The sequence below is a fragment of the Adiantum capillus-veneris genome, chromosome 5 (assembly GCF_014529385.1).
Source record: "Adiantum capillus-veneris isolate H3 chromosome 5, ASM1452938v2, whole genome shotgun sequence".
NCBI classification, from domain to species: Eukaryota; Viridiplantae; Streptophyta; class Polypodiopsida; order Polypodiales; family Pteridaceae; genus Adiantum; species Adiantum capillus-veneris.
In genome coordinates, this window is record NC_140935.1 from 174,313,461 (window position 1) to 174,327,569 (window position 14,109).

Sequence of the window (14,109 nt, forward strand, 5' to 3'; positions counted from 1 at the left end):
TATTGGCTGCTCCTCTGTCTGTTCTTTTGGGTGTACATTATCTAGTGTAAAGAAATCTGTGATCTGTCTCTGGGGTTGTCTCTCTTTAGCTCTCCTTAGTAAAGTTTCTCTATGCCTGTGTAACTCAAGTAGATATAGCCCAAGACATCTCTGATCCTCATAACTCATGACCCTAGATAGAGGCCCAAAACCTTCTCTGAATAGACAATGAAAACGGCCTCGTATCTCATAGTACACTGTGCAATGACATATGTAATGTACCTCTGTCTCTGGCTCTAGATGACACAAGCGGCATATCCGGCTATCTGCTGGTGTCCCTCTGAATCTGCCAATCTCAATCTCGAGCTGATGTGAGGACGTGCGTATCTGGCCAATGACACAACGCAAGCCATGAGAAAGATGCGTGTCCATATAGCTAGGTCGAATCACAAACCCATCCCCCGTGAGGTGGAGAAGATGCTCTCTATAGAAAGCCATCTTTGTGCCCAACTCCTGTATCGGCTCTATCCATGTCCTCCTGGTGTCCAGCTGGATCAGATCCTGACAAATGAGTCTATTAATCTCTACCCGCGTCAGAGACCTCATGGGTGCCTGAAGAGAGTATTGAAAAGGAGGCAACCTGTCCATGGTGAAACCATGTGTCGAAACCATGATGCCATCTGTGCATACCAGCATGATGCATCCCCATTAAGAGCTACTTGTCTGGAGGACTCTAGAGCTACCCTGGCATATCTGTCTCTGGTAGTATCCCACAGACTGTGTACAAAGGAGACTGATCTGGTAAGCGCCTCAATTTCCATAGGGGGGGCAGCTAATTCCGCTCGAATGATATTGTGCGGTATGGAAGCCTTGGCTCTAATCAGCCGAGAGATTATAGATACCAAGGGCTTCTCCATACGCCTCCAACCATCCTGGCCTACAGAAGGTCCCCAAACCTGCACCCCATATAACATAGTTGAGGCAACCATAGTATGAAAGAGCCATAACTTTGTCCTAGGTTTCTGGAACTGAACCTGCGAACACATCCTCTCCATTCCTCCCAGAGCCGCACCAGCTCTAGTTAGTCTAGTCTCTGCTGCTGTTCTCAAAGAAAATCTCGGCCTAGTAAAGACTACCCCCAGGTTAGTGTATGCTCCACCATCTCCTGACCATATTTGAAAGTAGGTACTGATCTCTTGACCCATTGCGGTGTGGTGTTAGAGAGAGAGAGAGAGAGAGAGAGAGAGAGAGAGAGAGAGAGAGAGAGAGAGAGATCTTGTCTGCTGCAGTCACTTGGCCGATCTTGTTGAAACAGTTCATGTTGTTTTGCGAACCATTGAGTTTTTGACAAAAGAGGAGGGTGCTTTAAGGGTATGCACATTTGTACTCATTCTTTTGCTGGTGCTTTGGTTTATCAATGCGCTGATGAGTGATGATGATGGGTTTCAGGTTTTGAAGAAGGGCAGAAAGTGGAAAAAGAGAAAAATGGAATCTAAGAATTTGGAAAATCTGCACTCAGATAAAGATATGACTTCAGATGTCAATACTGCCAGCTGTGATGCAAACATTGCAGACGAAGAAAGAAGACAGAATGCAAACAATGCTGTGAACATGAGAAGTGAAGATTCAGCACCCCAGATTGAGAATCTCAGTGCGGAACATCCATCACCTGAAGATCCGGAGACAAATTGTGGAGACAAGCAGAGGGACATGGCAAATGATAGAAGTGTTGCAGAAGAACACATCCACATGACAGCAAAGCCCGAGAGAGACTCCGAGGACGATTCAGGAAATGAAGGTGCAGCATGCAATGTGGAAGTTTCTCTGAATGTTCAAAGATGTGCGGCAATGTTTGCAGACAACACCGTGATTCGGAACTACTGCTGGCTGCTCAGTTTCTTTACAACGAATACAGTAGCTATCAATCACTACATCATATGCATGCTGCAAAGAATATGCAAGGATCACTCTTTGGAGCCTATGCTGTACCAGGTTTGAGAGCTTTCTTTTATAATTGATGTGTAAAATTTCAGTTACCAACTCATCTAACTTTACTTGGTGTACAGTTGTCTTTGTTTCAGATATTTTATGAGATTCTCTCAAACAGAAAAGCTTCTAAACTAGAGGAGCACAAGAGGATTTATTCCTTCCTCACCAAGTTAACGCAAAAGTTCTTTAAGAAGTTGAAAGTCCAACCACTTCTTTTTCTCGATGCGCTCTTTTGGAAAACTCGTCAAGAATGCCACCTAATCACGACAGACTACAAGATTCACTCACTCACAAAGACTTTTAGAAAAGCTGACAAAAGCTTTACAAAGCCCTCTATAGCTGATGCTCTTGGCAATGATGAGGCTGAAGGAGATCCACAAGTCAATCAGTCGGAAGATGGGTGAGTTACATATCAAGCTCCTCCTTGTTGGATGTACAACATAAAAAATTCATGATGATATGATCTGTCTCTACCTGGCAGAGTCAAGCTGCATCTAACGACGGAGGGGTCCAATGGATTACAAAAGACCGAAAAGCATAGGAAACGTGGAAAAATCACACAAGAACAAGAAGCACATCTAATGGAGCTGTTTGAGCAGTAGGGTTCTCTTCTTGTCTCTATTCTTTCCAACTTCATAAATTGAAAGTGAGCTTTTAGTGTCAAAAGCACAATTACCTTTATACGTTTTAAAAGAATGCATATTTATGTTACTTAAACCATTCTTTGTTCATCTCATTATAACTGTAATGGATTTAGAGCACCTTGTCACCTCTCATCTTGTGTGGCTCACTGTGCTTAAGAACTCAAAGCAACTTGCTTGTCCAACTTCATAAATTGAAAGTGAGCTTTTAGTGTTAGTGTCAAAAGTGCAATTACTTTTCTACGTTTTTAAGACGTGAAAAGAATGCATGTATACGTTACTCAAACCATTCTTTGTTCATCTCATTGAATCTCTAATGGATCTGTAGCACCATGTCACCTCTCATCTTGTGTGGCTCACTGTGCTTAAGAACTCAAATGAACTTGCTTGTCCAAACCAAATTGATGCTACTCAAGATTGGTCACTCCTTGACCCTCCCCACAAGCGGGGTCATATGTGATATCAGGTTACTTCTCGGGTTTTGTAAGACTTTGCGTGTTCAAGCCAATCTCATTCCAGCTAGAGGCGAAACACTATCGGTGAACTGAGGATCTTTTAGCTAGAAATTTGCCTACCATTGATGTGACTTGGTTATGTGACCTCTAAAGTGAACGTTACTTTTGTAAAATGCTTGATTCACTCCGTGCAGCCTGCTCCTTATTTCTATTTGTGTACAATAGGCACAAGGATAACCCCAAGTGCTGTCAGCTGCTGGCACAAGAGATTGATCCAGAGGGAACAACCATCACAGCGGCTCATGTACGTCGCAGGTTGAAGGCATTGAACCTGAGTCCACTGCTGCAAAGACGAAGGATAAAGAAAGGAGCAGAGAACCAGGACAATGCCGGGGATGGAAGGAAGACAAAGAATGAGAAAAGGAATAAAGGGAAGAAGAAAACAAGTGTAGAACAGGACGTGGATGTGGCGTCTTCTGATGACGAAACACTCACTCAATTAATGGAGTAAGTGTCTTGGTCAATGTGGTCTAATACAAATTGATTGCAGCACTTACATTGCTGCCCTTGGATGTATCCCAGGAGGGTTCGTGCAGGCATAAAAAAGAGCATTAATCCTGTGGGTGAGCTGGACACAGCAGGTGCCGATAATTCTGATGACACTTTGATGCACCATATTGCAAAGAGGTGCCATCTCCACAGATTCACGACATTTTCAGTTATTTCTTTCTTTTATTTGACCCATCGCTGCTCAAACTAGCTGGTTGCAGCATAAAATCTGAAGAAAGTTCTCTCATTTTAAAGGAAACGAGCTCGGAAGCAAAGCGAAATTTCATCTAACATCCACCCTGCAAACCTTATGGTGGCGGAATTGGGGAGTGAGGAGCTGCAGACAAATCGTGAGCTGGAAAATTCTTTGGGTGAAAAGTCCCCTCATTCAAGGTAGGTCTCATGTTTTTGTTTTGCCCAAAACCCTGGCTCTAGATCATTGACCCAAGTAATATGGGAATGTCATACAGTGAGATGGAGTCGGAGGAGATGGATTTCCAGGAATCATCAATGGAGGATTTTGTCGCTTTTGAAGACATAGACCCATCTTTGGAGGATGATGTGGAAGAGTTGAAGGGTGATAGCACTCCTCTGCTGCCATCGTTATCATCTCCAGCTTCGGCCGGAAGGAGGCGAAGAGCCCTGTTTGCAGTGGACGACGAAGAGACTTGATAATGCCTTACAAATACCTCAGAAACAGCACTTCACGTAGGCAAATGCTGCATCTCGAAGAGTCGCTGCTTCAAGCCTTGCCGGCCACCAGCGCAGCTAGAGCTCCGCGAGTCCCCTCTGCTAAAACTTGTATTTTGTTGGCACTCACTGCCTTGATAGGGGGCTTTTCTTGAGCCCCTGTATAATGGGCATTTTACTTGCTCATGGTCTTGCTTGGTTTCGCGCCGTGTCTGCTCACTGCTCATCGTCTTGCTACCACCATCACGCTCATCATCGTCTTGCGCATACTGTCCTCAAGATTCCTATTAATGGTAATTTATTTAAATCGTATCGTTGGTACATACTTGGTGTGCGAATAGCAAGAGGATGCTCTCTCTCTCTCTCTGAGAACGCCTTGTTATTGCTCAGAACTCTCTCACTCTCTCTCTCTCTCAGCCCCTTCCGCACAGACAGTTGCAGGTCGCGAAAGGCAGTGTGGTCGTTGTAAGGAGGAAGACCCAAATGCTCTTGGGTGATACATGTGTTGCCCTTTTTTTCCTTGCTATATAGCTTACGGGAAATGTATTTTATTCCCATGGGCTGAGTCCATCGACCATAGTCATCTATCTCCAGGGGAGCGAGCAGCTCGCTGACATCTTCATCATCCCAAGGGGAGTGAGTCAACCTTGACTTGTACATTGTCCAGAAATGCTTTGCCTTCCCGGAACCTTGAGACGATTATTTGAATATCTCCTTGGTCGGGTCGTCCAGATGCGCATATCTGCCTTTAGCCTCCCTTGCTCTTTGAGAGATTCATAGAGTACAGTCAAGTCTTTTGAGATGGCACCTCCATGCTCCCTCCATCTGAGAGGAGGGCGAGAGGGATAACTTGGAATGTGAGATTCGCAAATACCAAGAGTATCGACCTCATTATTCCAAAGGCTTTTTAACTCGTTTGATTAAGGAAAATAGCGTTTGAATATGGTCAATTAAATATGAAGTATAGCACAAGGGGCCTTGTAGGAGTGAGAATATCAGTCTTCTTTTTTCAAGATTGTGTTATGAGTATGATGTATGTCAAGAGAGTAATTATCGAACCAACGGATATGCGGCTAGCCCTCAGGCTTAGAGGAAGTAAGATTCGACACCCCAATTATATTGACTCAAGCCCTTGTAAATGCCAATGTAGGCATATGATGTAATATATTGATTGATTGGATGACAACATGGCTTTAAATTGGGTTGATTTGGGGCTCCCTTGAAGCGTTTGTAACAGATAGGAGTCATTGATTAGCTTGATTCTGTCCAAAGTGCTGATCCACACATTGTACTATTCTTCTCTTCACCCCTCAATGACTACACATGAAATTTCACATCACCAGTATATTTCAAGTTTTGGTACACGAGGCGTTAATTCAATTGGATAAAAATGGTATATATCCAAAAAACCATAATTTGAAAAACTATGTTCAAGACATTTATGGAGTATCTATCTTTATGACATCGAGTTGTATAACAATTATGATAAGTTAGCCTATGGACTAGCTCCTTAAATCTATCTACTATAAGTGACATGGTTGTTAGCTTCTCCCTTTTGTTTTTTTACAATGTCATTGGGCCTTGTAATCCCTTGAATTATGCTTAGGGCGTAACTTCTAAAAAAGAAGCAAAGATATTTGTCCCTAAAAAAGAAGCAAAGATATTTGTCCCCAAAGCTTTATAAGGTGGCTTCTCTAATACCTAAGATATATTAGTGGGCATTCAAGGAAAGGGAATCTCCAAACAAAACAACATGAAACGCCATATATTTGACGAACTTTGCATGTCCATCCTCCAAGTGTTCCGAGTGAAACTTTGATGATACAGGTGTTGAAGTTCAATAAATAGTGCCAAAGGGAGGACTCTTTGGCTTTGATGTCCCACGAAAGCTTCCTTTTCACGCAACAAAGTGAATGATATTCTTAGTTGTATGAATGTATACAAGAGACATTGTTTTTTTAACTTTGAGAAAAGCCACAAGAATCGAAATTTCAAACCAAACTTTACCTTTGTGGTTTTGTTCCTTATGGCTAGCATTTGATTAGATAGGTTGATGTGGCCCAAGTGAGGTGTTGATAGCGATGGGTGGGACACGTGGCTTGAAGGGTTTATCGGGCACACTCTCATAGAAGTCCTTCTGGTTTATGTGATGACGTGTTTTGCAACAAGGGCTTCCACAAAATTTTAATGATTGCAAATTGAGAAAGGTCCTTGTTTTGGTTTATGCTACTAAAATCCACTTGGATATTATTGTGCATCGATAGATTCTTTGTCTCATGAAGTCTAGCATACATTACAATCATGGAGGGGATCTCATCTTGATGCATCCCAAGTGCACATGCAATGTCTTTTAGAAACCCTAATTACAGTTGATGTAGTTGAAGTATTGTAGGATCGTTGACTTACCTCTTCCCCTTCTAACATCTTATCTTCCTCCTATTGGGACAGTGCATCACCTAGTAGTAGCAAGGCCACAAAGGCCTCTTCTTGCTCTATGAAGGTCTCTTCTTTTGCATTGGTCTCTTGAAGAAAGTTTTTTGCCTTTGAATTTGATCTGCTTGCTTGCTTGGCCTCGCCCTTTTTCTCAACGCCCTCAAGAAGTATCATGCTCAAAACCATGTCTCACTTGAAAATTGTGTTGCCAATGTTCCCCATGGTTAGATCGATAATTGTATCATCGTTTGCCTCCTTGCGATTCCTTGCTTGATCCTTTACTATCCTCAAAAACCTAAAGTGAAAATTCTTATCTTCTGGGAATGTATGCTTAAGAAAATCAACCTGAACTCAAACTAGATGGAGAACTTTGAATTGTATGTCTCTATGTAGTAGGTGTTTTTCAAGAAGATGTCAGCATTTAGGTGTGCATGTTAATCGAGTCCTCAAACAGAGGAAGGAGCTTTTCCACCAAGCGGAAGAGGTGGATTCATCATGGGAGATTGGCATGGTTAGAGCGTGTTAGTGAAATGGTTGTGTGACGGGTGTAAGAGGATTCACGCTAGATGGAGATGACAGCCATGCTTCAAGAGCAATGAACTTAAAAACTCAAGTGTCTTCAAAATGACTTTAAAACTTACTTATATGAGTTAAATAACCCCACCAACATAATTTTGATTGCCAGAATGGGATTGCTAACTTGTCCATATCAGCACGATCCCATCAAATTCACATATACATCACTAATATTTGTGGCTTTAAAAAAAAGAATTGACAATATCATGCTCAAAACGGTATCAGCATGATCCCATCAAAGTCACATATACATCACTAATATTTGTGTTAAAAAAAAAGGAATTGATAGTATCATGCTCAAAGCGGAGGCCATGAACAAATCGATTTTAGTAATTAGAGCAAAGATTACAAATGCAACATGATGGTTTATATCTGCATCTTAGGAAGGAGATTTACTTACACAAAAAGGAACACTCCTTTCTCTTTTGCATAGGGATCTCAACTACAAGAAAAGTATAGCCCCCCCCTGGATTCAAACCGGAGGGTCAAATATTCTTGAAGGTTTACTAAACTCTAGTCATCAGTAACTAAAATATCCCAAACATCATCTCCTTGCACACAAACATGAAGCTCCACCTGTTCTGCATTTACCATTTTAGAATCCACAATCTCCCATTTCTCTACGACGAGTTTCCAGCATCTGTAAGGGAAGATCATAGAGAGATTTTGCTTGGCTATGTGGTAGCGAAATCTCCTCTCCCCTTGCAAGCCTTATAGTCGGTGTGCGATACACATGACTTACACTAAACAAAACACAAACATGTGCAAAGGTATGAAAATGGTGATGGTTGTAGGATGTGACCCGTATGTACACAAGCCTTTGTATCCTGAATTTCATTGATGCATTGAATGAAATTGGCCATCAAGACTGGCACATGTAGGCAACGGGTGATGACTCCAACCTTTTCCATCCATTGCGGCATATAAAAAGCTTCTTGCACCACAAGATTTTGGTATTGCAACATGAGTAGACAAACTCTCCTAAGTCAATGTGGTGTGCCACAAAGGTTCTTCCAAAGGCTCCCACTCTACAAAGGTTGGCAAAAAGATGTCTAGATCACAAGCATGAGAACTGCCACATTAATGTGAAGCTGGTCATAAATGAGCTCATGATGGAACGGAAAGGGGCAAACCATTGCAAGAAGGAATGGGGACTTATAATTTGCAAGGAAGTGTTGGTTATCTTCCTCACTAAATTGCATTTGCGCGGCCTTGTAAGCATCTTGGGCCTTCACCATCTTGCTTTTGTCATTTGACTGCTTGTTGCCCGTCAAACCGGAGGGTCAAATATTCTTGATAGTTTACTAAACTCTAATCAACAGTAACTAAAATATCCCGAACATCATCTCCTTGCACACAAACATGAAGCTCCACCTATTCTGCATTTACCATTTTAGAATCCACAATCTCCCATTTCTCTACGACGAGTTTCCAGCATCTGTAAGGGAAGATCATAGAGAGATTTTTCTTGGCTATGTGGTAGCAAAATCTCCTCTCCCCCTTGCAAGCCTTATAATCAGTGTGCGATACACATGACTTACACTAAACAAAACACAAGTATGTGTAAAGGTATGAAAAGGGTGATGGTTGTAGGATGTGACCCGTATGTACACAAGCCTTTGAATCCTGAATTTCATTGATGCATTGAATGAAATTGGCCATCAAGGCTGGCAAGGGTAGGCAACGGGTGATGACTCCAACCTTTTCCATCCATTGCAGCATATAAAAAGACTTCTTGCACCACAAGATTTTGGTATTGCAACATGAGTAGACAAACTCTCCAAAGTCAATGTGGTGTGCCACAAAGGTTCTTCCAAAGGCTCCCACTCTACAAAGGTTGGCGAAAAGATGTCTACATCACAAGCATGAGAATTGCCACATTAATGTGAACCTGGTCATAAATGAGAGCTCATGATGGAACAAAAAGGGGCAAACCATTGCAAGAAGGAATGGGGACTTATATTTGCAAGGAAGTGTTGGTTATCTTCCTCACTAAATTGCATTTGCGTGGCCTTGTAAGCATCCTGGGCCTTCACCATCTTACTTTTGTCATTTGACTGCTTGTTGCCCTTCAAAATGGCTCCGCAAACCCATGTGTTGACGAGAGACCTTTTGGGCTCCTCATTCTTGGTCACATAATCACCCACATCACTTTGCATACATTGTGGTGGTCCATTTAACACTAGTTTGCAACCTGGACATTGAAATGTCCTGTGGACATTATAATGTCCTAAAACTTGGAAAAAATCATAGGTCATTTCTATGCTCTAAACAACGTCGAATGGATTTTTCTAGGAAATCTACCTACGAAGAAAACTTAAATATGCAAGAAATCCATTTTTGATATATAAAAACGTTTTACAATTTAAATGGACACATTAGTTTTCCATGTTTTTTGCCTATTTTTGTCTTACCCACTCATATTGAATGATTTTTTTCCTCGGTGACAATACTTTACGTGCCACCCTATATACTTACAAACACCACACGTTCATGTAATTCAAAGCCAATAGATTTTTTATGTATGATTTATGCACCACATACTAGAATCCACACACACTTTTGTAGACATGGTATCAAAAAACCTTTTGTTTCGTTAAATACTGATTCTCAAAACAACTCTATAGTGTTTTTGTTATGTAGTATACCTATGGGGCAAGTCACACACTATGTAAGTTGGTAGAAATTCATTATGATTTTGCCTTGGTATTTTCTATAAAATGATCCAAAAATGACACTGTAATGTCTACTTGTGGTACCAAACTAGTGTCAAGTAGGTTTAAGAGAATCAAATTTCATGTGCATACATAAATTAGGTGATTCCTCATCATGTGTAGAGTGAAAGCTCACATTAAGGATGAATTTTAAAGATTTAAATAACACTATATTATGAAACAAAACTCAAGAGTGAAGATTTGTAGACACTGTAAATGGTTGTTGATTTTTAAATAAGATAGCAATGGTAATGATTTCATTTTTATATAGTGTTGGGTTTGTGGCCTTTGGTCTAGCACCAACAGTTGGCCTGTGAGAACCATCCCTTGTATAATCAACAATGCAGTGAGCAAGTAAGCATGTGAGGGCACATGGCTTAGCACATGTGGTAGATGAGTTGCACAAGAGTTCAAATGCCATCGTAGTCAACATAGCTTTTCCACATTCTATGGAGCCACTCTTGACCTGTTGAGGGTTTCCCCTTGACCCTTGGGGAAAGGTACCTATGACTGTTGAGAGGTGCATCTAATATTATGAGCTACTATTTGAGTAGCAACACTTTCTAATCTCAACTTTAGCCTAATAAACCATTGCATGTATGTCATTAGTTTGTGATTAATCTACTTATTTTGAGTCTCTCTCTCTCTCTCTCTCATTACTACTGTAATTATCTATGCTACAAAGATGAGTGCTAGTTTTGTTGATCCACCTAGCCCAAAAATCGATATCAAATCTTTGACATGATTATCATTCCCTAATATCTTTTAATTACACACATGGTTTCCTCTTCTCTTTTCATCAAGTGTTCGTAGAAAATAAGATAGACATTCATGGTGCGACTCTCATGGATTTTGGGCATGTTCATTGCGAGCCACTACCCTCATCCATGAGTGGAACACGTGATTAGTACCTAGAAAATCCCTTGATAAATGTAATGTTGATTTGTCTGAGAGGATCTATTATTGAAGCAACTGATATATCTATGAAAGGAAAAACAAGCAATTTTCTAGCAGGTATATATAAGCGTGCAATTCAAAGAGCTAGTAGGTCAAAAATGTTACCATATACATGTGGTAGTGATGTGTTTGAACACACTAGGACCGCCGGGGCATTTTTTCCCTCTTTAGGAGGTTTTTCCCCCCGAGCATTGTATATACGTCCATCACTCTAGGGCTATCTATCTTTCCATTGCACACTAAGTTATACACTCTCTATTGTGTGCCTTGAGCTTCCTTTGTCTTCTCCAAGATGTGTGTGTTTCTCTGCAACCCTAATTCCAACAATTGGTATCAGAGCAGGTTGCGTCCTCCCGGGCTTAATCGCCAGCTGCTCCAGTACATGCCTGATCACTTTCTCCGATTTCAGTGAGCTTTGGCGAGCGTTCGCAGGTCGACAAATACTTTGGGTAAGCTCATAGAGCTTGGTCTGCTCAGATTTTCGATTTGGGCTCATTTCGGTCTCCGTTTCCACTACAGGCAGGTCTGCACAGGCAATTTTGTCATTTTGTGCAGAATTTTTGTCAGTGCCGTTTTCTGCATAATAGGTGCCTTATAGTCTTCTACGGTTTGTGCTATATAGCACGTGTTGTTCTCGCTCCGTTTCTCCTATTTTCGGGCAGTTTTCACATCAGGTACATCATTTACCATGGCTGAAAACAACAACACAGATGTGTTCAAGATATTTGCTGCTGAGGACAGGTTGGATGGGGACAATTACCCTATGTGGGCTTATACGATGCAACATGTTCTTGTGTCAAAGGCGTCTGGAATATTGTGCAGGGAATTGATGTACGTCTTGGTTCTGAGGATGTAGGCGATGTTGAGGATGTTGCAGGTCTTGCTGCAAGGATTGCTGCTGTTAGAGTTGTTTTGCCTGCGGCAGAACAACTCGTTGGGATGTTAAGGATCCACAGGCTCATGCATTGATTGCGTTGTTTGTGAAGCGCACCATTGTTCCTCACATCCGTTCAGCAAAATCTGCGAAACAGGCTTGGGATATTTTGGCTGGTCTTTATGCAAGTCGCAATGAGACTAAAATTGCTTTGCTGCGTAAAGAGCCGGAGTCAAAGATTATGCATGAGGAAGATGATATGGACACTTTCCTTGCTAGTGTCAAGGATATCAATGAGCAACTTATTTCTACAGGTGAAGTCATTTCAGACAGTTCCCTTGTGCAGATTGTTCTTGATGCCTTACGAGATTCTTACCAGACTTTTGCTAGCACTTGGAGACTTATGACCCAAGGAAATCCTGAAGTTGTCAAGTTTGATGCATTATGCACATTGCTGTTGCAAGAGTCACTTTCCAGAAAAAACAGGACTAGACAGCGTACAGTTGAACATGCTTTTATTGCTTCTCAAAGAAAGGGTGGTAACAACCATGCAATTACTTCTTATGGTTCTGCTGCTAGTGGCAAAAATACTGTTCCTAATGCTTCTACTGGCAGCACTTCGTCTGGCAATTCTGGTGATAAGGGCAAAAAGAAGATGCGTTGCCATTATTGTAAAGCTAATGATCACTTGATCAAGCAATGTCCTAAGTTGAAGGCAAAAGAGGCTAAGAAGAAAGAGGGTGGTTCCACTGCAAATGCTGGTTCCACTACAAATGCAGCCATTGTTGAGTCTTCTGTAAAAGGAGACTGTAATGCTGATGTTGATGCAGAATGGGCTTTTAGTGTAGAGTGCACTTACAATCTTGCTGTCCATGATGCATGCTTGTCAGTTGCTGCAGATTCACATGTGTGGTATTTCGACAGTGGTGCTACAAAGAACATTACCTCACATCGTGAATTGTTTACCTCTCTCGAGTCTGTCCCTCATGGGAATTCAGTCACTTGTGCCAACAATGCCTCTTATCCGGTTCAGGGAGTTGGAAAGATTGTGCTTACTGTTGCTAATGGCAGTTCTTTCACAATTGTTAATGCACTTTATGTACCTGGGATCAAAAAGAATGTCTTGTCTGTATCGGCACTTGCTAGACTTGGACTTGTAGTCAAATTTGTGGATGACAGATGTACAGTTCATGATCTCAATTTTGGTGATGAAATTGTTGCATCTGGCCTTTTGTACCGTGGGCTGTATAAGCTCACTTTGTATGACAAATGTGGACAAAATTTTGCAAATGCTGTTGCAGATTCAAGGGCTATTTTAGATGCAAAACTTTGGCATGCACATTTTGGTCATCTGAATTTTGCCAGTTTGCTGCGTTTGCAGAAATCTGATATGGTTGCTTCTTTACCGCCTCTTGAAGCACCTGTCAAACATGTTTGTGAAGGTTGTATTTTGGGTAAGATGCAGCGTTCTAAGTTTCCAAAGGATGGTTCAGTTCGGGCCACATGCAGGTTGCAGCTTGTGCATAGTGATGTTTGTGGGCCCATGCAAACTCCGTCCTTGGGCAATTACCTGTACCTCATGATTGTCATTGATGATTACTCCAGGCATGCATGGGTATTTCCGCTTAAAACAAAGTCCAAAGTTTTTATGTGCTTCAAACAATTTCTGGCTATGGCTGAAAATGTCTCGAAATGTACTACGGGCACCCTCCGTTCTAATCGAGGGGGGGAGTATATGTCTCATGAATTTAATGCATTTCTTGCTAGTCGTGGGATAGAACACCAATGTATAGTGCATTATACACCTCAACAAAATGGTGTTGTTGAGAGGAAAAACAGGTCACTGACGGAAATGGCACGATGTATGGTCAAAAGTCAAGCTTTGCCGCATTCTTTTTGGCTTGAGGCCATCATGTGTGCCACTTATGTACTTAACACGTGTCCTACGAAAGCTTTGCAGTCTATTACTCCATATGAAGCATGGCATGTAGAAAGCCTTCTATTGAGCACATGCATGTTTTTGGCTATTTGGCATATGCTTTGGCACAATAAGTGCAGCACAGAAAATTGGATGATAAGGCTGTCAAATGTATTTTTGTTGGTTATAGTGCTGAAAGAAAAGGTTACAGGTTGTATCATCCGCAAACAAAACGTATTCTTGTTTCTCAAGATGTAGTGTTTGTGGAAGATTCTGTTCAGCCCTTGCTGTCATGTACTAGAGACAGTAATGTAAGCTCACATGACATTTATGA

The 14,109-nt window shown here is 41.5% G+C and overlaps 1 protein-coding gene across 1 annotated transcript in view; it reads left to right on the plus strand.

Annotated features, from left to right (window-relative positions):
• ATIM (timeless family protein) overlaps positions 1 to 4,495 on the plus strand; it is a 55,059-nt gene extending 50,564 nt beyond the window's left edge. The window contains exons 10-17 of the mRNA XM_086513240.1: positions 1,269 to 1,350; positions 1,429 to 1,971; positions 2,046 to 2,368; positions 2,450 to 2,566; positions 3,290 to 3,571; positions 3,647 to 3,751; positions 3,869 to 4,006; positions 4,084 to 4,495. Coding sequence (XP_086369366.1) covers positions 1,269 to 1,350; positions 1,429 to 1,971; positions 2,046 to 2,368; positions 2,450 to 2,566; positions 3,290 to 3,571; positions 3,647 to 3,751; positions 3,869 to 4,006; positions 4,084 to 4,285 — 1,792 coding nt within the window. The 3' untranslated portion in view covers positions 4,286 to 4,495. The remainder of the gene's footprint in view (positions 1 to 1,268; positions 1,351 to 1,428; positions 1,972 to 2,045; positions 2,369 to 2,449; positions 2,567 to 3,289; positions 3,572 to 3,646; positions 3,752 to 3,868; positions 4,007 to 4,083) is intronic.
• The last annotated feature ends 9,614 nt before the right edge of the window (positions 4,496 to 14,109 follow it).